We start from the raw sequence: 23696 nt of genomic DNA, 5'->3' as shown, positions 1-23696 counted from the left end.
TGAGGAAGTGAAGATTGGTCCGAAAACACAAGAAATCAACCATTTAAGGAGCTTTTTCTCAAAGATTAGCTTCTTACAGTTATAACGGGTAAGCCAATTATTAGTGTGGTCACAATGGCTTTTTGATACCATCAGAGGTCACATTCAACAGGAGCATTTTGTGAAATTCAGAGTACTAGTCAAACACCCCATAGATCTCTCAGTAAAATAATATCCACAGTCCATAGCCAATTATCAAGTTTCTCAGCTAAATCCAAGGTTTGAGCTACTTTCTTTTATGAACACATTCATTGTTTTCGCAGACTGGGGCATTCTCAAAGAAGAGAACCACAAACTGAGGGAAAATGTGATTTATTGCCATTATTAATCATGTCACTTAAAAAATATGGAATTGGACATTATTTTCGAAACATTATCTGCAATCCAAAAAAACTTCCGCTTCAGAATGTATATGAGCTGTTCCATTAAGGCAGGTACAGTAAGGTTAGAAACTGTCTTGGTCTTGTGGTAGGGAGTAACACAATGCTGTGAGCTTCAGGGTAACAGCTGATTGTACCTGGATTACATTTCAACACTTACTTTTGAATTTGGGTTCACTCTGAAAAGGAAAGTCACAGAATAAAGCTGTCAACTTCTTCAAACAGATACTGTTTCACAAAATTGAAAAGCACAGGAAGCCCGTTGTGCTGGGAGCAGCTTGGAGCTTGTCCTGGGCAGAAACATCTTCGGTTTCACAGAAGAATCTTGTAGTAATCATCCTTGTAGCTGTACAAAACCACCACAGCAACCCTGCAAAGACAACACACTCATCAAGTCAAAAACTTGATACTTAATGTATGTCCAAAACAACCCCACCGTGTGTCCACTAGCAGACTGTTGATGTTTCTATATGCAAACACTTGCTATGACCATCAAAAACAGACAATAACCTATCTGTTTTATTGTGTAAGTCTACCACACCAGATAAAGTCTGTTTAGCTGTTTAACAGGCCAGTTCATTGTGTAAAAACAGCCTAATTGGACTATTTCTATTCATTGTCACCTTGATCATTATTGGCCCTAGCTTTCCATTCTTTTACAGGGCATTTCAGATGACCTGGGGGGGGGCAGCTAGTCTGTTTTGAAGTACATGAAATAGTGGCTGTAGCTGTAAGACTGGGGCAGCTCAATGACTGTGGGGCCCCATGGGTAGTTTACAGGCACAGTGCAGCCAAGTGACTGTTGACTACTGTGGCCTTTGGCCCACTCATCTTGTCTTCTCTGTGCCCTAGTTCCAGCCAAAACAAACACAAAAACACCCACTGTGAATATCTCCATTGTTAGCGAGCCCAAATGATGTTGTCAGTAAACACTTTTCCCTTAACGGTGAATGAGTACACACAGGAAATTAAAACCAACTGCTCTGGACAGTCTACGAAGAGCCCAGATGGAACCAGAGAAAGAGGCTCTAGCTTTCTCCCATTCATGAAAGAGAACATCCGTCAAATCCTACATGTTCCTTGTTCTGAAAATCCAAATGAAGCTAGGCAGTGCAAAAAAAATAGAATTTAGCCAAGTCTTTGAGCAGGGCTATAGAAGGTGAGGCTGATATTAGCCCAGGCTCCTGTAGACAGCTTGCAGTGGGGCTTTAGCCCTGCCTGTGACCTGGCCTATGGCCCAGGACTCTAGGTGTCACTCACAGTGGAAACAACCAGACAGCAGACAGACAAACAGTCCAAATCTTTCCCCCAGATTCCAAATGGAAATCTGATAATCTGAGGAGTTGTTTTAGAGACTACAGTTATCTCTGACCTGATAATCTGAGGAGTTGTTTTAGACTATAGTTATCTCTGACCTGATCTGTTTGAAGAGTTGACTGACATCCACCTACCTGGGGTATGGGCTGGGGTTTTCTGGTGTTTGCTGGTCACAAAAGGAAGTCTGGTTTTTAAAGGGCCTTTAATGGTCTCTACCGTTTTCCTCAGGTTTCATGATTTTTAATAAAAAGGCGAGTTGGGCCTGAGTCATGCCCTGGGAGCACACAGGGGCGAGGCGATGGAGTATACTGCCCTGCTCTCTCACACTGGCTGGGCTCGCCTGCCCTGAGACACCCATACGCTGTTCAAAACAGCCCAGTAACCACAGGTACAACTACGCACCTTTTCATGATTTTGAAGCGGTGGATCTCCTCGCAGATGGACTTGAGGTAGCGCTGCTTGGGGAGACGCGACAGCAGATGTTTAACGCTGATATTGAACGACTCATCTCCATCAAACTACAGACAGAGAGACAGAGAGACAGAGAGAGAGAGAGAGAGAGAGAGAGAGAGAGAGAGAGAGAGAGAGAGAGAGAGAGAGAGAGAGAGAGAGAGAGAGAGAGAGAGAGAGAGAGAGAGAGAGAGAGAGAGACAGAGAGAGAGAGAGACAGAGAGAGAGAGAGAGAAAGAGAGAGACAGAGAAAGAGAGACAGAGAGAGAGAGAGAGAGACAGAGACAGAGACAGAGAAAGAGAAAGAGAAAGAGAAAGAGAAAGAGAGAGAAAGAGAGAGAAAGAGAGAGAGAGAGAGAGACAGAGACAGAGACAGAGAGAGAAAGACAGAGACAGAGACAGAGAGAGAAAGAGAAAGAGAAGAGAGAGAGAGCGACAGAGAGAGATCAGACATTCAACATAGCCACTATGATCAAACAAACACGGTTGTTATTGTATTTGTCGTTACCGTGTCGGAGACTCCACCATCTGCAGTTAATGGGGGGAAATATAAAAGATAGATCTGCGGGTTGTGGATTTTACACATTGTATATTTTTGCCTGTTGAGACTGGAGGTTCTGTAAAGCTGCTAGGATAGTTTAGAGTCTCAGGCCCTCAATGCTCTGTGGGGTAATTAGTGTGATGGGGGGTTTCCTGTGGGTCTGGGCATGCACACTGTGTATTGTAAGTTGTTTTCTCTGACACTCAATCACAAAGCCATGTATGATGTGAGAGTGGAACTGTATAAGGTTGCCATTCATTCTATGCTTTGTCTGCTAATATAAGCTTGTGTTTGGAGCATTTTTTAAAATCTTTAACACCATATCATTTACATTCTCTGTTTTTTATGAAAGCTAGGGGTTTCTGCTTCGTTTGGCAGGCGCTGCAGCCAGGAATTTGGAAAATGAGTGTTCACACCTTGTCCCAGCTGATAGTTGGGTAAATCTGTGGTGTTTACTCCCCTCCCCAGACAAGGCTAAGGAAGGAGTCAGGACTCCCAAATGTTTCCTCTCCGCAGGCCTGACCCCCCTTCCTTCCCTCCCCTACTCCATCCTGCCAAGATGTAGTTTATTGGTTGTGCAGATGGAGGTCATGATAAGCAGAGCTGGGTACAGACCTCCAAAGACAGGAAGTTGATGAGGGTTTCCTTCGGCAGGTCCACCTGGGACGGAACAACAAAGGGAGGTGCGTTAGACTCCACTAACACAACGGCTGTTACTGTATCTCACCATGTAATCTCAGACCACACTGTACATAGCATGCTGTCCTTTTCCTTAGGAAGTACATGTAACCTCAGCCACAGCACTCAAATATTAGCTATAAATATTCAAGACACATTCCAGAATGGCACAAAACAGAAGGTTCAGTTCCCTCAGCTCAAGGTCATGAAGATCATTTGCCCACTGTGCTGTAGCAATTTAGTCAGAGCAGAACATAGACTTTGTTCATTATTCTTCACTTATGGTGCTCTCACCACCACTGAGTGTACTACTGTAACTCATTCATGGTGCTCTCACCACCACTGAGTGTACTACTGTAACTCATTCATGGTGCTCTCACCACCACTGAGTGTACTACTGTAACTCATTCATGGTGCTCTCACCACCACTGAGTGTACTACTGTAACTCATTCATGGTGCTCTCACCACCACTGAGTGTACTACTGTAACTCATTCATGGTGCTCTCACCACCACTGAGTGTACTACTGTAACTCATTCATGGTGCTCTCACCACCACTGAGTGTACTACTGTAACTCATTCATGGTGCTCTCACCACCACTGAGTGTACTACTGTAACTCATTCATGGTGCTCTCACCACCACTGAGTGTACTACTGTAACTCATTCATGGTGCTCTCACCACCACTGAGTGTACTACTGTAACTCATTCATGGTGCTCTCACCACCACTGAGTGTACTACTGTAACTCATTCATGGTGCTCTCACCACCACTGAGTGTACTACTGTAACTCATTCATGGTGCTCTCACCACCACTGAGTGTACTACTGTAACTCATTCATGGTGCTCTCACCACCACTGAGTGTACTACTGTAACTCATTCATGGTGCTCTCACCACCACTGAGTGTACTACTGTAACTCATTCATGGTGCTCTCACCACCACTGAGTGTACTACTGTAACTCATTCATGGTGCTCTCACCACCACTGAGTGTACTACTGTAACTCATTCATGGTGCTCTCACCACCACTGAGTGTACTACTGTAACTCATTCATGGTGCTCTCACCACCACTGAGTGTACTACTGTAACTCATTCATGGTGCTCTCACCACCACTGAGTGTACTACTGTAACTCATTCATGGTGCTCTCACCACCACTGAGTGTACTACTGTAACTCATTCATGGTGCTCTCACCACCACTGAGTGTACTACTGTAACTCATTCATGGTGCTCTCACCACCACTGAGTGTACTACTGTAACTCATTCATGGTGCTCTCACCACCACTGAGTGTACTACTGTAACTCATTCATGGTGCTCTCACCACCACTGAGTGTACTACTGTAACTCATTCATGGTGCTCTCACCACCACTGAGTGTACTACTGTAACTCATTCATGGTGCTCTCACCACCACTGAGTGTACTACTGTAACTCATTCATGGTGCTCTCACCACCACTGAGTGCACTACTGTAACTCATTCATGGTGCTCTCACCACCACTGAGTGTACTACTGTAACTCATTCATGGTGCTCTCACCACCACTGAGTGTACTACTGTAACTCATTCATGGTGCTCTCACCACCACTGAGTGTACTACTGTAACTCATTCATGGTGCTCTCACCACCACTGAGTGTACTACTGTAACTCATTCATGGTGCTCTCACCACCACTGAGTGTACTACTGTAACTCATTCATGGTGCTCTCACCACCACTGAGTGTACTACTGTAACTCATTCATGGTGCTCTCACCACCACTGAGTGCACTACTGTAACTCATTCATGGTGCTCTCACCACCACTGAGTGCACTACTGTAACTCATTCACGGTGCTCTCACCCCCACTGAGTGCACTACTGTAAAATGTCCTTTGCAGGAAATCATAGAACTGTCAGTGCTGATTTTCCATCTATGCCTTAAAATCTTGGTTAAATTGCCTTTTTCTTTAGTTAGGGGTATTACCTATGACAGACGGGTAGCATTACTGCTGATGTAACCTGGAAACAGACTTCTAGCTCTGAGTAAATACATACCGGCATCAAGGTGAATATGTCTGTTATGCTTCAATACCTCACGCTCCAGCATCTAACCCTCTGATGTGAACCAGACACAAACATATGGAATGACAAATGTATTTGGACTATGTCATATCAGTAAATAATACACTGTATAATTTACTCTGTGAATATCTCCTTTCAAATAGACTACGAAACCACAAATAAACAAAATATGCTAGCAATTTAGCTCCAAATGACATGCTCTCTCCTTCCGTTTTCTGTTTTGGAGCAACTGGAATCACTTTGTAGCCATCTCCCTCCAGGAGAGCTCTGGTAACCCCTCTGCATGCAGAGAAAAACAGAGTGGAGAACCACTAGTCCAACTGATCAGCTAACCTCTGTCCTCGTTTCACACACAGATCTATTTCATACATGGATTCAACAGATAAGGTGTAGAGGTGGGAAAACAGAAAATGACTTACAGCCAGAACTTCGATGTCATTGCTCTTGCTCTGTAAATTGCTACCTAGATTCTGCAATCTGGTTTGTATCTGAAAAAAGAGAGAGAGAGAGAGAAAGAGAAAGAGAGAGAGAGACAGAGAGACAGAGAGAGAGAGAGAGAGAGAGAGGGGAAAAGGAGTAATTGCTCCCATGAACACAATGAAACTGGGAAACAAAAGCCACTTCATCCTCACATGCAATCCGTCTCTACGCGAGCCAATGGGGTTTAAGCCTGGGCTGGCGGCGTGTAAAAGGAGGCGCGTTGTCTGACTGTGACGAACGCTACAGTGAGACAGAGCTGGGAACCACAGCCAGAGAGGGAGAGAGAGGGCGAGGTTGTCCCGGTCTCGTGATCGGCTGCATGACTGGGCTTGGCTCGGTCCGTCTGTCTGTTGTGTATGTCTTTCTGTCTGTTATAGCCTACTCCAGGAGAGGTGTGAGTGACAGATGTGATTGATTGACAGACCTGGGTCTCGTAGCGTCGTCTGGTGCTAGAGGACACCTTCTCCGGGGTGAGGAGGTTCACATTCATGTTACTAGAGGCACTGCTCCCGTGCTGCTCTGATGATCCTGTCAGATCACACCACACACACACACACACACACACACACCTAATGAGACCATGGCAATATGTCAGAGCTGTTACAGCCTTCTCCCACCACCACCCACAGACACCAGTCGACTGAGAAGCCATCATTGTTAGCCAGACTAATAAGTCCAGTGTGTTGTATTAAGGTTTATATCTACTGTACATCTGAGCCAGAGGTGAGAAATGTAACACTACCACTAATCACTTTGTAGTTCACATATTCACCATCACTCTTTGATTATCCATTTAACAAAGCTCTGCCACCATGTAGGGACTTAAACCCAGAACAAAGTAGGTTCATAGGAAACCAGAGGACCATAATTACTGCTCTGCTCTCTCTCAAAGGTAATGGGGTCATCCTTGGACACAGGGTCAAGAGGCTGTTCAACTGTACCTGAGGTACTGAGGAGTGATCCCTTGGAATTCTGAAGAGAGACAGTCTCAGAGATTTCCCTGTTGGAGGAGAGACAAACAACATCGCTGTGTCAGTCTCTTTCCCCAACTTCACTGGAAGTGTGGAACAGAGTTTGTGCGTGGGCTAGTAAACCGTGTTGTCACCTGACATTTCTCTCCTCATAGAATTTGGTCCGACATTTCTGAACAATGTGATCCACAAGGTCAGACTCTGGAATCCTCTTCTCTGACTGCCTTTCCTTCTCAAAGGACTTGACCTGGGGAGACACAGTGGATAGGGAGGGGAATCAGACCTGCTTCCAGCACACACGTTCACTCAAAATTCTCAGATTTTGGGGAATTCATATCAATACCATATACACAGAGTATACCAAACATTAGGAACACCTTCCTAATATAGTTTCACCACCCTGTTTGCCCTCAGAGCTTTGAACATCTGGACAAGCTTTATATAAATGAATAGTTATTATTATTACCTTGATGTAGTTCCCCTCCTTGTCTGAGACCAGGGCCATGCAGGTGATGCCAGCCTGTCTGCAGTGCTCCAGCAGAGTCTCCTGGGACTGAACACAACACAGTCAGATCCAGGGGGGAAGAAAACACTGCTTTGTAATAGCCAAGTGAAAATATGGTATATACTGCCCCCAAGATGATGATGTCACCAAATGGCTCCAGATCCTGCAACCTATTTCTAGACCCAGATGAACATTTACAGTTACTACTACTAAATGTGGATTGACCAACTGTATGGTTTTGGTGAATTGTAACCTGCATGTACTTACAATAGAGCAGGGTTCCCAAACTGGTGGCCTGCGGGCAGAATTGGGCCAGCGGAAGGTTTTATTTGTCCCTCCAAATATTCTAACCAAAATCCTCCCCCCCTTCCCCAAAAGTTGCATTTTCATTGTTGGACATAAAAAATAAAAAAAAAAACAGGAAATCAGCTCCAAGTGATTTTAATTTGGAAAAAAAAAAAGTATTTCCACACATAATAGATAGATTGTATACAAATATGATCATATACAAATGTAATCAAGGTTTAAAATGATTATGTTTTAGTCAAATATTACATCTATTTGGGTTTCTTGCTGTCAATTTGCAGTCTACAAATTAGTAATTATGTTCCAGCCCCCCAACCATCCCCTCAAGAAAGAAAATTTGCCTTCAGCTGAATCTAGTTGATGATCCCAGCTATAGGGGTTGTGGTAACAGTGAGATAGAGTTCAGTGGTTACAGTGAGCAAGTGGACCCCTTCAACACTATACAGTGAATTAGTTTGAGGATAAGCTCTCCTTCAGCTCCATGTTTCTCCTGTAATATGACAGTGGGGTTATGGGAAAGTTAGTTTGTGGCGTATTTATCAAAGTGGGCTGTCTGTTTAAGAGTAAGAGTTGTAAGCAGTTCTGGTGGTTTAGTGGTGTGCTGAAAGCTGGGTTCAGGCAGGCTTCAGTGGCTTTCCTGTGACTCATCAGTTCCTGCAAACGGAGAGTGTGCGAGCAAACGGAGAGTGTGCGCTGTACGTGTTGGACAATACGGCAGGAATGTAATAATAAAAGCAGAAAACGCCCCCATTTAACACTGAGATCAGAGCAAGTGATGTGGTGGGAGAGAGAGAGAGAGCAGGGGTGGCAGAGATACCACTGGGCCACGGCAGCATAAAGCCAGGAAAATTAAATGCGTGCTGGGGGAACGCTTCACTTGTGCCTCATAAATTCCTCCAGAGTGGCGGAGAACCAAGTTTAGCTTGGAACGGAGAGCAACTCTGCCCATTGCACACACCTGGTCCTGTCCGGGTAGTGCACTCACCCGTGGCTGTGTGTGAGCAGCAGAGCTGATTTATCCTAATCAAATACAGACAGACAGGTTTCAACTGGCAGGCAATGCTGAGTCAGAACAGAGCAGCAGACGGACTCTGCCGAGGAACAATCCCTGTACTGTATATCATCTCTCTGCTCTGCTCTCCAGCGGTCTCTCTCCCCACCAGCTTCCTCACAGCAGCTCTCTCACTGAGACCGCCGAGGCTATAGCTCTGCCACTGTGGATGCCTGAGGGTAGACCAGCTTTCGGCCATATGCCTCCCAGCTGACCTCAGGGTTCACCATATTTGGCTAGAAAAACTAAAAGAAAGGAACCATCTCCAGACCATGATGATCATTTACTGGAGATTTGTCCAGAAAAAGCAGTGGATGTGAAAGGTGTTAGGAGGGGAGCATCTCAGCACTTAAACTCTGAATACTGGATGTTGTCTCTCACCCTCCCCCCAGCTGGCTGGCTGGTCCATAAGGCAGGCATCCCTAACAACTTGGAGTGACATGTTGTTCCTCTCCAGCAAAGCAGCGTGAGCTCAGACAAAGCAAAGCTTTTAATTGCTGCTTGGGGCTCAGGGGGATGGAGTTGGGCAATCAGTGACGTTACAGAGAGTCACCGAGACAGAAACAGAAGAGATCAAATGAAAAGTAGAGAAGAGAGGGGGGACACTGGAGTGGGTGGAAGGAATGATGGAGAGAACAAGGGAGAAAAGGGTGAGGTAAAGAGAGGAAAAGAGGATAAAAGAAGAGAACAAGAGGGGAAGTTTCAACGTAAGAGAGAGAGGAGAGCTGTCAGCTGCACGCTAACGCCAGGTTATGGGGGCCAGGCAGAGAGAGACACACAGCAGTAGTGACATACAGCTCCTGGCCTGAGATCAGGCTGTCACATAAACATGAAGAATGGGACGAGGCATGGCACCAGAACAGCAGTCACACTACACCACCCACATGCAACAGGATGACAACAAGTACACTGGAACACATTGAAACTCTTCTCAGGATAAAGTTGGTCAACAGACTTCAACTACAAACTGAAAATAAAAACTGCGTAGAAAACTCTATACAGTAACAGAGATGTATTTCATCGTATTTCTTAAACGTGCTACACTAACAGGCTTATACAAGTAACCTCAAAATGGATCCCATTCCCCTGAGTGTTTACAGGCCCAGACACTGTCAAGGTAAATAACTCGGGCAGTTTGGACCCCCTGTCCATGTTGGGTAGAAGAGAATAGAGGTGTTGCCCCCTGTTGGTTAGATATTGTCACAGCAGAAGGTGCTACAGGCTGCTCATCACTTACCTGTGACACATCATAGACGATGTCAGCAGAGACCCCTGCTGTCCACAGCTTCTGGATCACATTGATGGCCCTGCCCATGGAGGTGTGGCCTACAGGCACCACCAGCACATCACACAAACTGATAGAGGGCTAGGAGGCAGGGAGTTAGGGTTAAACACACACACAGAGCTCCACACAAATTCAGTTGATTTGATTACAGAGGGTTCGGGGGTAAACCCATCAACTGTCATTCTACAGTATAGAAATATACAGTAGAGCCTTTCCCAAAACAGCTACATTTTAGAGGCAGGATAATAACATATGATTTTAACGGAGGCTGAAAGTAATAAGCCATCCTCAAATATGACCTTCTGTGTCTGTGGGTCATTATCACTGATGAAGTGTTCTCACCGGCTCCTCCATGTTGGCCAGGGCAGCACAGACCTTGTCCAGAGCCACACTGGCCCCTACTGCCGAGGGGACAGGAGCAGAGGACGCTGGACCACGGAACTCAAGGATCTACAGGAAGAGAACCAGAAACCCTGACAGTTCAACACTTCCAAGGACCTAAGTTGGGACACAATCTGTTGGCGGCATGGGTAGGGTGGGGGCATTACCAGGTGGTCGTATCTCCCTCCTGCAGCCACGATGTCTGGCACTGTGCGTCTGCGTTTCTTGATGAAGGCCACAAACTGGAAGATGACCCCACAATGATGCTGCACTTTATATACCAGACCCAGATTGACCACTACCTAAAAGACACACACGAGAGAGAATCAATCGATCAATCACTCACTCACTCAACAGCAAAACACATTTCAATACCATTCTCTCCATGCACTTCATACACATGTGGTAACAATCAAGATGGAGGGTGAGAGGGAGTAGCAGTACCTGCAGCTTGACGCCCAGTCTCCTGAGCAGACCAGTGAGCTCCTCCAGGTCTCTGAGGCCCTGCTTGGCCAGCTGGGTTACGGCAGTCTTCTGTTTGGTCAGAGAGGTGATGAGGGGGACCAGGTCCCGAAGGTCTCCCTTTTGCTCTATGTATTTATACAGCGTCTGCAACTGGCAGGGAAAGACAGACAACATCAGACACAGATCTGAACAGAGAGAAAATACAGTATCTGTAGCTGAGAGCAAGGCAATGTTCAAGAAAAGCTGACCAGTATCTTCCCTCTGAGCAGAGTCACAGTGGACACACTGATGATTTCACCAGACATGTCATGCAACAGTAGATACTTACACTGTTGTTGGACAGAGAGAGGTTACAGAACTTGGCCTCCACCTCTCGCCTGGTCAGCTTTTCACTCTATGAACAGAGACAGGATACCATTTTATAGTTCCACTGGTAGAACAAATATGTTACGGACAAAACTTGCATGGTGTATGTTTAATTTGCACGAGTGCGGTGGGCGGAGTCCTAACCATGGCTTCACAAAGGATACTGGAGGCGTGGCTCAGCTTGTCCTCTGGGACTCCGCTGTGTAGCAGGATGGCCTTTAGCAGACTGGTGTGGTTCAGGTAGATGTGGTAGTTCCTCTCCTAACACAACACACACAATACACCATTACACCACACAACACCACACAACTAATACACCTGAGCACAAATACAATCCTCATCCATAAACCACTACTGTAGGAGGACCGTTCATCCCTAAACCACTACTGTAGGAGGACCGTTCATCCCTAAACCACTACTGTAGGAGGACTTCTCATCCCTAAACCACTACTGTAGGAGGACTTCTCATCCCTAAACCACTACTGTAGGAGGACTTCTCATCCCTAAACCACTACTGTAGGAGGACTTCTCATCCCTAAACCAATACTGTAGAAGGTCTTCTCATCCCTAAACCACTACTGTAGGAGGACTTCTCATCCCTAAACCACTACTGTAGGAGGACTGTTCATCCCTAAATCCCTACTGTAGGAGGACTTCTCATCCCTAAACCACTACTGTAGGAGGACTTCTCATCCCTAAACCGATACTGTAGGAGGACTTCTCATCCCTAAACCACTACTGTAGGAGGACTTCTCATCCCTAAACCACTACTGTAGGAGGACTTATCATCCCTAAAACACTACTGTAGGAGGACTTCTCATCCCTAAACCACTACTGTAGGACTTCTCATCCCTAAATCACTACTGTAGGAGGACTTCTCATCCCTAAACCACTACTGTAGGAGGACTTCTCATCTCTAAACCACTACTGTAGGAGGACTGCTCAGTGAAATGGCCACAGAGGCTGGCTGCTGCTCTCTCATTCAGTGACTCACACATTCTTAACAGCTTCCTCACACAGAGAGAGGGAATATACAGTAAATGGTGCAATCAGGGAGAGGGCCTTTTAGAGTGGGCCTGGAGCCACGGGGGTCCTCTTGCTGTAACAGGGCTGGGGGGGGACTGGGCTCATGCTGAGTGAACTGGGCCTACTGTACCAGGGTTTTTTCTGGATCAAAATGGAGCTTAGGTGGTGAGCGTGGCAGGGGTTGCGGTCGGCCTGGATGAATTTTAGAGAACATTTTAGAGGCCCCCACCTTGACGTTGTAGAGACATTTTTGCTTTTATAAGCCAATTTCCTGCAATTCTACACATTTTTCCATGCAACAGAGAAGAAATGTTGCGGTTTTAAAACAAATTTAGTGTGATTTTACATATTCTGCCATGGAGCTGAGAGAAGATTTTAACATTTTAAAGCTCATTTCTGCTAATGCTGTGTTCTAACTATACTGGTAAATTATTTTTTTGAATTTAATTCTCCCTGACTGTCTAGATTATATTTAGGTGATTGTTAGTTTTCAAAGATTCTATTCTTAAAAAATACATAGGTAATTTATCTTTTCTACATTCTTTATATATCTGGTTTTAGTCGTTTACACTGAAAGTGTTTTTCCCACCCAAGAATTTTAATGGCAGAAAAATCCCTGTGTAGTATCCAGGGAGTGAACAGGCCTGTGACCTGAACTAGACTGTGACAGGGGTAGTACCACGGTGAAAGGAGTGAGTCAGACAGGAAGTGGTCCAGTACTCGTACCTGGAGGACACTGAACTCCTGGATAATCTCTGAGATGGTGAAGATGGTCTCAGCGTCAGGCAGCAGGCTGTTGGTGACAGGGACAATGACATCAAAGGAACACTCCAGCAGCTCCCTGGGGTGAGCCCTGTCTGGCTTCCTGGGCCGGAACACACGCTCAATGCTCCACCTGCGCACACACACACCCCGTTACATTATGCTGGATATAAACACATGCTCGGATGACATGCAAAGACTGAACATGCATAGACTCAAGAATTCAGTGATTGACTCCTATGAGATTTACCTCTTGAAATGGGTAATATTATTTCTGGCCACAAATCTTGCGAATGCCATCTGGAATGGAGACAAAAGAGAGACTCTATAAACAGTGCATGCAAGACTACAATAAATCCCTATGTGGAAACAGACAGTTAGTCCCTAGGATGTTCCAGGGTTGTCCTGAGGTTATCCTGGCTCTAGTCCACTCTGATTGCGTCACAGTGTAGTACTTCCTGCTTCTTGATGCTCACCCGGAGGTCGTAGGGCAGGGTGACCAGCATACCGCTGTGGTCCATCAAGCAGGCCAGCTCACTGCCCTCATACAACTTCCTATTCCTGGGGAGCAGCAGGGGGGTCTGGAGACGCACAGCCCCTGGACAGACAGCCACAGAAACACTATGTTTAATGTATGTTACTAAGTTTAATGTACATAAAAATAGAACCTCAAACACAATATGGAAGTTCAAATTTAACCAGTGTGCCCGCCAGCCATGTACAGTATCTACTTTGCATAATATATATATATATATATTTGACCTGGACAAAGCAGATAATATATAAACTGAATAAACAAGTCAAATAAAGAATTGCAACTGTATAACATGTATATATAACCAAACATCTGCCTAGAATTATAGTCACTAGAGACAACAGTATATATGGGAGCAGATGTTTAAGTCAAGGCCCCCAGTGGGATCTTTATAACAGCGAGTTAGAGTGGAATGGGTCAAGTCGTTTGCACAAGAGAGTAAACATGACTTCAGCTCTTAAAATGGGACAAAAAAGTCCGGACTCACCGTGTTTCTTGAAGATCCTGGTAATTGTTTCGTACACATACTGTTGCAATTTAGCACTGTTGAAATTAAAACTACCCTGCAGCAAAACAAAACAAACGTAGTCTGTTATGAATCAAAAGGCATCGATTAAAACTTAAACAATCCCAACATTATGTGGAACAGATGACGGGAGAACTGCAACGGAACACAGGACCAGCATCATTACTGTGTCTACAGTGACACCTACAGGAGGAGATGGGTAGCTCTTCCCACTTTGGACCATTCTGTTCTGAGCATTCAAGACAAATTCTCCAATACTTGTCTGTCACAAACAGTGGTTTGAGACGCTATGAAACGGCAGAAAGAATAATCATACCCAAGCTTTAACGTCTGGTTGGCTTTGTGTTGTGTTTGTGTGGCTAGGTCAGGTTTGAGGGGTCTGGTCTGGTGTCGGTGTGTTGGCCAGAGCAGTTGCCTAGTACCTTGTGGAGGTCGATATCGTAGGTGTAGTCCATGACGGGGGAGGTGTTCTGGGAGAAGAGCTGATTGACCATAGTGCGGTAGGCCTTGCCATTGACGTTAGCCATGGTGTGCTGCAGGACCTCGTGGAGCTCTGACTCCTCCATCTGGGGCGGGGGCAGCAGATCACTCTTCAAGAGCTCCTGGGCCGTGGGACGCAGGGCCGGGTCATGGTTCAACAGCCAGCCAATCACCTTCCTCTGAGATAAGACACAGGGCTAAGGATCAGTCAATCGGCCCATACCGTGTAACGTCACTCAGTTTGGTTTCATTAAACTTCCTATCGTCAGACTATGTGAACTACTTCTACTTTATACATAGCTTCACAAAAACTCACAGAGCTAAGAGTATAACTTGTGTAACATGAATAGAATATGTCCTTAGTCACCTGCATTCCACTCTTACACTCAGGGAAGTCTTCAGGGAAGTGGATGTCCTCCTGCAGAGTGGAATGACAGAGTGACGGTGATGAAAGATGATTGAGACCCCCCCCCCCCCCCCCGTTTCCCTTTGCTGGACAGACTCACCATGCGCAGCTGGCTCAGGACTGAGATGCGTTCAGATCCGGTGGTCATGGGCCGGTAGGACATCTCAAACAGGATGATACCCAAGCTAAACAGATCCACTTTCTGAGGAGAAACTGAGGTTGAACCCTCTCCCCTTTTACATCAGGTTCATACAGTCCATTCAGAATGATATATTTCCTAGTGAGAATACAGTAACACCATTGGGAAAACCTTGAACTGCCTAAAATGACGGAGGACATTAGTCTGTGCTCCACCCAGGAGTCAAGGGCCTTAAAAAGTAATTATAAGATAGTATAATTCTTTTGAGACTTCTTTTGAGATCTTTTATGAATGATTGTACTGAGACAATACCTCCTTATTTTGTTCTTCTGAATTGACTTTGGTGCTTGTTCCATTCATACTGTATTTCTTACCTGGTTGTAAGTGGCTTTAGTATTTCCTTGCACCTCTGGACTGACATACAAGGCAGTACCAACCATACCAGTCATATTCCCTGTTCAGAAATAACAAGGTACAAAATATGAGCTTAGCAGAGTCACAAAGTCTGAAACACTTGGGGCAGTTTGACGTGGAAGGAGGTTGCTTCTCAGTACCTGTTGGGTCCGATTTGAGAATCAGAACAGAGCCACTCTCCTCAATATCCAGTTTACCTGCTGCAGCCTATGAGGAGATTAAATGTACAGTCAAAACCACTTATTTGCTGATTCTTGACTGACTTGGGCTTGCAGAGAGGGCAATAACACGTTACAATTCTGACATTAAGACAAAAAAAACCAAAAAATTCATCAACTTGATACAGCGTCAAAATTCCACTTATAGACCTCAACATGAACTTCAAGGTATCAGTTAATTCATCTCTATCACCAGGAGACAGCGAAGCTGAGGACATTAAGGCCTACCACATTAGCAGGATGGTCTGTGGCCAGGCCAAAGTCTCCAATTTTCACATGGTCCTGAGAGTCCAAGAAAATGTTGACAGGCTTGAGGTCTCGATGAATCATCCCCTGTTGGAAGGGTGATGGGGAGGTGATCAATTAGTGCTAATTGGAACCGTGGCTAGAAGCATGTCATGCGCGTAATCATGGTTGTTCTGAGCCGTGCTGTGACAGCTTGGCTTCTTGGTGTAGAGGTAGGAAGGAACATGTATGCCAGAACATTTGAGCGTTTGAAAAAATGAGAAGAGGATCCTTTAAAACACAGTTTTGCATCAAACACATTTCAAAACACTTCATACAGCACAAATTATATCCCATATCAATGTCCACCATGAACCTAGCAAATCCTTTCTTTGACATTGGGATCTGAAGATTTAGCAGATACTTGGAGTGGAACAACATTATCAGAAGCAGTGACTGTCCTGGACTTCCTACTTCTTACCTGAATGTGACAGGACAGTACCCTCTCTCGCTCCACTCTTCTCCAACTCTATGATCTCAACATTATATCTCTGTTCCACACCCTGAAGCAGACACTGAACCCTAAAGTGCACTCTGATTAGGGGAGATGGGGCTTTACAGACAGACCTGTTCGTGGATGTAGGCCAGGCCATCCAGGATCTCCCTGAAGAACCTCCACAGGCGACTGTTGTCCTGATGGAGGCCCTGGTCAATGGTGTCCCGCAAAGTGCTTTTTTCACAGTATTCCATCTGGAGGGAGGCGAGAACACAGGTTAGATCAGGGTTCTCAAAGTGGGTCAGGGTGTCCACGGTCAGATCAAATTTTTTTAAATACATACATACATACATACATACATACACATATATAAGTTGTGTTCTGATTATGAGGGGTCCCTGATTAATTTTGTGTCACAGCCCAAAAAGTTTGAGAACCCCTAGGTTAGATGTCAGACATAAAACAGTACCCTCTAGTATGGTATTAGTTAAGTGCTAGAGAACTGAGCCTTACCTGGATGTAAAGGTAATGTGCTATGAGCTGTGGCCTCTCCGAGTCTGTGCTATCTGTCGTGTCACCCCCCACTCTCTTGCTTGGCTCCTCCTAAGGAATGGAGATTACATTGAATGTAATTGGTGAAATTGTACACACTAGTAACACACACTATGGCAATAATGTGAACACTAACCTGAGATATGCTGCCATTCCCATTGTCAAAAATGATGTCACTCTCTGAGTCACTGTTTGATGGGCTAGACGCAAACAAAAGAGATAACAAGAAGGGCATTTTATTTCAGTATATCAATTGCACAGGGCACTGCATCAGATGTACCCTTAGAGGAACTCACAGGAACGAGGCACAGAAGACATCCTCTTCATCATCATCGTCCTCATCGCTGGTCTCGTGGCCACTACACTTGGCGCTAGAGGACCTTTCGATGGAGGTGCTCCACTCCACCGAGCTGGCTAGGGCGGGGGGAGGGGCGTTGTCCTCCACGTTGTCAAGAATGCTGAAGCCCAGCTCGTTGAGTCGCAGAGAGGGGGCTCGGACCTGGGGCAGTTTCTCCGCTGTGCTCTTGGGCTCGGAGCTGTCTGAGCTCAGGACCCCCGTGGAGGGGGTCTCGTGCCTCTCGATCCAGGCGTTGTAGTAGCGGACGATGTTCTCATGGTTGAGGCGCGACAGCAGCGTCACCTCACCTTTGATCCTACGGAACTGCTTACTGGCTGGGTTCACCTGGATACGCTTCACAGCATAGTAACAGCCATCCAATTTGTTCTGGACCTGCACACAAAGAGAGCGGTATGGACAGAGAGAAAGAGAAACAAAGATGGGGGGGGGGAACAAGCGAATACAACCATTATGTGAACAATAACCATGGACTAAAAGAAAAGGCTATGAAAGCTACTGTCAGCTATGCTACAGTGCCTTGCGAAAGTATTCGGCCCCCTTGAACTTTGCCACATTTCAGGCTTCAAAAATAAAGATATAAAACTGTATTTTTTTGTGAAGAATCAACAACAAGTGGGACACAATCATGAAGTGGAACGACATTTATTGGATATTTAAAACCTTTTTAACAAATCAAAAACTGAAAAATTGGGCGTGCAAAATTATTCAGCCCCTTTACTTTCAGTGCAGCAAACTCTCTCCACAAGTTCAGTGAGGATCTCTGAATGATCCAATGTTGACCTAAATGACTAATGATGATAAATACAATCCACCTGTGTGTAATCAAGTCTCCGTATAAATGTACCTGCACTGTGATAGTCTCAGAGGTCCGTTAAAAGCGCAGAGAGCATCATGAAGAACAAGGAACACACCAGGCAGGTCCGAGATACTGTTGTGAAGAAGTTTAAAGCCGGATTTGGATACAAAAAGATTTCCCAAGCTTTAAACATCCCAAGGAGCACTGTGCAAGCGATAATATTGAAATGGAAGGAGTATCAGACCACTGCAAATCTACCAAGACCTGGCCGTCCCTCTAAACGTTCAGCTCATACAAGGAGAAGACTGATCAGAGATGCAACCAAGAGGCCCATGATCACTCTGGATGAACTGCAGAGATCTACAGCTGACGTGGGAGACTCTGTCCATAGGACAACAATCAGTCGTAAATTGCACAAATCTGGCCTTTATGGAAGAGTGGCAAGAAGAAAGCCATTTCTTGAAGATATCCATAAAAAGTGTTGTTTAAAGTTTGCCACAAGCCACCTGGGAGACACACCAAACAAGTGGAAGAAGGTGCTCTGGTCAGATGAAACCAACATTGAACTTTTTGGCAACAATGCAAAACGTTATGTTTGGCGTAAAAGCAACACAGCTGAACAGACCATCCCCACTGTCAAACATGGTGGTGGCAGCATCATGGTTTGGGCCTGCTTTTCTTCAGCAGGGACAGGGAAGATGGTTAAAATTGATGGGAAGATGGATGGAGCCAAATACAGGACAATTCTGGAAGAAAACCTGATGGAGTCTGCAAAAGACCTGAGACTGGGACGGAGATTTGTCTTCCAACAAGACAATGATCCAAAACAAAAAGCAAAATCTACAATGGAATGGTTCAAAAATAAACATATCCAGGTGTTAGAATGGCCAAGTCAAAGTCCAGACCTGAATCCAATCGAGAATCTGTGGAAAGAACTGAAAACTGCTGTTCACAAATGCTCTCCATCCAACCTCACTGAGCTCGAGCTGTTTTGCAAGGAGGAATGGGAAAAAATGTCAGTCTCTCGATGTGCAAAACTGATAGAGACATACCCCAAGCGACTTACAGCTGTAATCGCAGCAAAAGGTGGCGCTACAAAGTATTAACTTAAGGGGGCTGAATAATTTTGCACGCCCAATTTTTCAGTTTTTGATTTGTTAAAAAAGTTTGAAATATCCAATAAATGTCGTTCCACTTCATGATTGTGTCCCACTTGTTGTTGATTCTTCACAAAAAAATACAGTTTTATATCTTTATGTTTGAAGCCTGAAATGTGGCAAAAGGTCGCAAAGTTCAAGGGGGCCGAATACTTTCGCAAGGCACTGTATATTAAACATGGTTTACCTTGATAACGGCACCAAAAGCTCCTTTCCCCAGCAGCTGTAACTCTTCAAACTCATTGAAGTAGCGTGAGAACTGCCTCTGCAGCCCAGTGCTGAACGGAGCATTGAGGATGTGACTGTGAGGGATGACCGACGACGCAAAGTCATCCCCATTGTCTGGGAGAGGACAGAATACACCAGTCAGGACTCTATATGGTGAATCAGAAGTCTGAACTCTTAGTGTGTGACTTTAACACTGAAAATATCTAGTGGCTCTGTTCTGAACTTTGTAAAGAGAAGTTGTCACCTTCTGGACTAGCATCCTGGCACTGTAGAGGGGTCTTTGGAAGTGGAGGGTTGAGGAAGGGGTGGTCCAAGAGCTGCTGGGTGTTCCAGCGGTCAGCATCATCCAGGCACACACACCTACCACACACACAAACAGTGAACGTTGCATTACGCATGGAAACTTCCAATAGAGCTAACATTCATGTAGGGGATTCCTGGCAAGGCCCATTGTGGCCATCAACATCTGGTCCACACGGTGTTACTCTGCATCCACACTACACTAACACTGGTACCAAAACACAGAGGACGAACTCTGACAACCAACCGCTGATTAACACATTGTCCATGATAGGAGGACAATAGGCCAAAAGGCACAGGAAAGTGAAATACATCATATTGAACCTGTATGTGCAGTGTGCCTGGTTTCTATCACAAGAATAATAAAGCTGACATGTTTCCTAAATCATTTAGCTAGATATACCAAAAAACATGTGCTAATGAGTCATAATCTGTAAAACACATTTTAATTTAACCACAGAAAAATACAAGTTTTAATTGACTGCCACCATAAAAAAGTGAGAAGGTCCAGGCATGGAAGAAGTGGCTGAGACTAGGCTGTCTAGCTGTCACTGAGACTAGCTGTCTGGCCAAACTGAGTTGATGGTTATTGTCAGGCAGGCGTACCTGTTAAGGAAGTCCTGGAAGTCAGCTGGCAGGCTGGTGGGCACAGACACAGGGTACTCCCTGACCTCCTTCCCCTGGCTCAGTGCCAGCAGCATAAGCCCCAGGCTCCATACGTCCCCTTTCTTCCCAGCCTTGGTGGGAAGCATGTCCTCACAGAAGTGCACGCGGGCCTGCTGAAAGATGTCCTCATTGCAGAGGTCACCCAGTCTCTTGGAGAGGCTGTAGTCTGTGAGACGCACATTGCCCTGGTGGTCCAGCAGCACACTAGAGGCGCCCAGCTGTTTGTGGACAACAGAGTTGGAGTGGAGGTAGTCGAGGGCAGCCAGGAGCTGGGTGGTGAGCAGGCGGAGGCGCTCTAGGGGGATGGCGGTCTGGCTGGCCAGGCTCTGGCTCAGACTGCTGCTGACCCCAACATACTCCACCAGCAGGTCCACCACCAGGCAGTCATCCCTCTCACTGGAGCTCAGGGCCTGGTAGTGCACCAGGTTAGGGTGCTCCAGCTTCAGGAGGGAGTTCAGCTCACTCTCTGCTCCATGGATCTATAAAGACATGGACAGAGGGTATTACTTAGTGTGTAGGCATCTGTGTTACAATATCTTGAAATCTATGACTATAGCATCTGAAGTCAGGAAGGATCTCAGCAAGGAATTACTCACCTGCTTTTTACAATTGTCAATCTTCCCGTTTTCCTCGCTGGTGAAGAACTTGCCAATCTTCTTGTTCCAGCGTAGGATCCACTCGTATACTACAGCAAACTCTCCGTTGGTCGCATCGAATGCATTATAAACATTACGGCCAAGCCTCTCACTCTCCCCTGCCAGAGACACAGACACATAGCATACTGAGGCGCATAACTCAACACAGACAGTACAGTAAACTACAATACAAAACAACATAATGAGAGAGATTTACAGGAAATTATCATCTCTTACCCAGGCACTTCCCTCTATGCACTACGATGTCCCCCAGGGTACTGTTGCTGAAATGAAGCACTTCCTGTGAACGTTGGTTATCCTCGCTGTATGTGTCCCGTCTGGTGACAACAAAAACAACATGCAAAGTTAGCTCCGTGTAGTTCAGGGACAGAGCTATATCTTAGGAATGTATGTTGCTGGTCCGTGCCTGTGGCGGGTGTTCGAGTTGGTTCGTCTCCGGTGGTTGGCCCCTTTTCTGGGTTCAGTGAGCTCAGGTGGAGGTCCAGGGGAACAAGGTGAGCTGCCCAATACAGAACAACTTTCTATGGCAGGCTGGTCCAAACTGTCAAAGCGCTCCTGGGCAATCACAAAGCCAGAATCTGTTTACATTTCATGCTCTGTTTTGTATGGAGGTTTATTTTTAATATGTAGGTCAAGTCAAGCATGATTTTAATTAATTTGGTTTCAAACAATATTATATTAATTGATGATCAGTATCCTAAAAACCTAAAGTCTGTCACTTTTCCAAAGAGGGATAAGAAGTATTGGTTCTAAAAAAGTGAGTTGGCTAAATGTAAACATTTGAAGATTATGAAGGCACCTGTTTGGCCATTTCTTTCCTCTTCTTCTCCTCTCGTTTCTCCTCCTCTCTTCTTTGGATTTCAGCCATGATCTCAAATTTCTGTAGAGGTGAAAGGGTTTAAAGATATAGTACATTTGTGTGTGTGTGTGTGTGTGTGTGTGTGTGTGTGTGTGTGTGTGTGTGTGTGTGTGTGTGTGTCCTCCTCACCGTCTGCTCCTCCTGCCTGCGGCGTTGATCCAGTCGCTTTTGCTCCTCCAGGGCTAGCCTCTCCTGCTGCAGCCGCTGGTTCTTCAGCATCTCCTCATGGAAGGAGCTGGACGGACGCTTGTTGTGTTCACTCAGAAACCCCTGAACATGGTCGGCCAGCTCATAGATCATCACCTGGGGGAAGAGAGGGGGAGGTAATGGAGAAAATATGTCATTTTGAGACTTACACAATGACGTGACCAAAGAAAAATTATAATTGTAGTGTCTAAGGGTTCAGTGGAGATGTTGGTCATCTGTCTGCCGGCCTGTAAAAGACTATCTCACCTCCCCACATCGCTCTGCAGCCAGTTTAGTGAGCTCTGTCTGGAGGTTCTGGAGGTTGTCATTGGAGAGACCTTTGGCATTCTTTAAGTCAAGCTCTGGAGGCCTGTCTCCCAAACAAACAAAGGAATGAATGCTTAAAAACATATACCATTTAGTTCCAGACAGATTAAATGATTAGGCGATTGTATCAAACCGAAAAACACGTTGAACTACAAATCAGGCACAGTATTCCTAATGCCAGAGGTGGCAGCTGTTATTTATATTTCATCAGACAGCAACAGCTGGCCTGACTACACGTGGCCCCAGTGGTGTATACTAGGAAATATTATCTAACATTATACATCTGAATCTAGGGCAAGATATACTGTATGACATGCATTCCATCGATGGATTGATCTAATGATACTCACACATCTGGGTACGTTGGTGGGATTTTGACCTGCAAGTCCACTGTCACATAACTTTCCTTCCCATTGCTTAGTCCGTTAGGACGCAGGCACAGGTATACCTCGGGTGGCCTTTTGATCTGAATGAGGAGAAAGCAGAACACAGAAGGACACAAATATAGGAATTATTGTTGGTGTAATCAACACTACGTCGCATTAGCAAGTCAGCAATCAGGAACTCTATTCATCAAACAATTGTGTTGAAAGTAGGCCTACCTTCCATGGACGGTTATTCCGCAGATCCTGAAAATCATCTCCAAAAATGGATGCAAGCGCTTCTAGTTCGTTTTCCTGTTGAACAGAATAGTCGTCGGTTCCACTCCCAGCTGCAGAAGTCTGATGACAACTCATCCTACTAGCTGAGCTACATGGACACTCATGTCTCGCGCATACACCCGTCTTAATATCGAGGCGAATTAGTTACAACCTATTGTAACACTCGTCTTTTGTTACTTAGTAACATTACAATATCAACCTTGGATAAAGTTACGCGATCAATAATGTATCTGATTTCAAAACGTTGAACTTCCAGCATTGACAGCACCACGGAATCACAACATAGTCGCAACGCTGGTGCATGGCAGGCGTCATACGTGCCGTCGCAGATGTAACGTCATTACGTAACATTTCCAAAACATAACTGTAGATGGCAGTAATGCACATCTCTAAAGAAAAATGAAATAAAACATTAAATGGAAGTTATGCAATTCATCACACATC

The 23696-nt window shown here is 45.4% G+C and overlaps 1 protein-coding gene across 1 annotated transcript; it reads right to left on the bottom strand.

Moving 5' to 3' along the window:
- Positions 1–335: 335 nt before the first annotated feature.
- Positions 336–23598, bottom strand: eif2ak4 (eukaryotic translation initiation factor 2 alpha kinase 4). The gene is made up of 39 exons (XM_036954904.2): positions 23193–23598; positions 22941–23056; positions 22531–22633; positions 22207–22380; positions 22018–22098; positions 21625–21773; positions 21435–21535; positions 21159–21316; positions 20503–21041; positions 19841–19956; positions 19556–19710; positions 17354–17787; positions 17194–17257; positions 17019–17108; positions 16637–16759; positions 16013–16117; positions 15707–15773; positions 15527–15606; positions 15114–15215; positions 14975–15025; positions 14550–14786; positions 14089–14164; positions 13543–13664; positions 13317–13366; positions 13031–13199; positions 11423–11539; positions 11241–11306; positions 10892–11062; positions 10615–10749; positions 10409–10516; positions 10019–10147; positions 7386–7472; positions 7054–7166; positions 6890–6948; positions 6373–6476; positions 5888–5956; positions 3343–3387; positions 2139–2254; positions 336–789 (listed from the first exon to the last, which is right to left on the bottom strand). The coding sequence occupies exons 1-39, from the start codon at positions 23325–23327 to the stop codon at positions 732–734; spliced, it is 4974 nt and encodes a 1657-aa protein (XP_036810799.1). The 5' UTR covers positions 23328–23598; the 3' UTR covers positions 336–731.
- Positions 23599–23696: the final 98 nt, after the last annotated feature.

Source organism: Oncorhynchus mykiss, chromosome 19, assembly GCF_057628025.1.
Source record: "Oncorhynchus mykiss isolate SJ-2025 chromosome 19, ASM5762802v1, whole genome shotgun sequence".
NCBI classification, from domain to species: Eukaryota; Metazoa; Chordata; class Actinopteri; order Salmoniformes; family Salmonidae; genus Oncorhynchus; species Oncorhynchus mykiss.
This window is presented reverse-complemented; position numbering and strand designations above follow the sequence as displayed.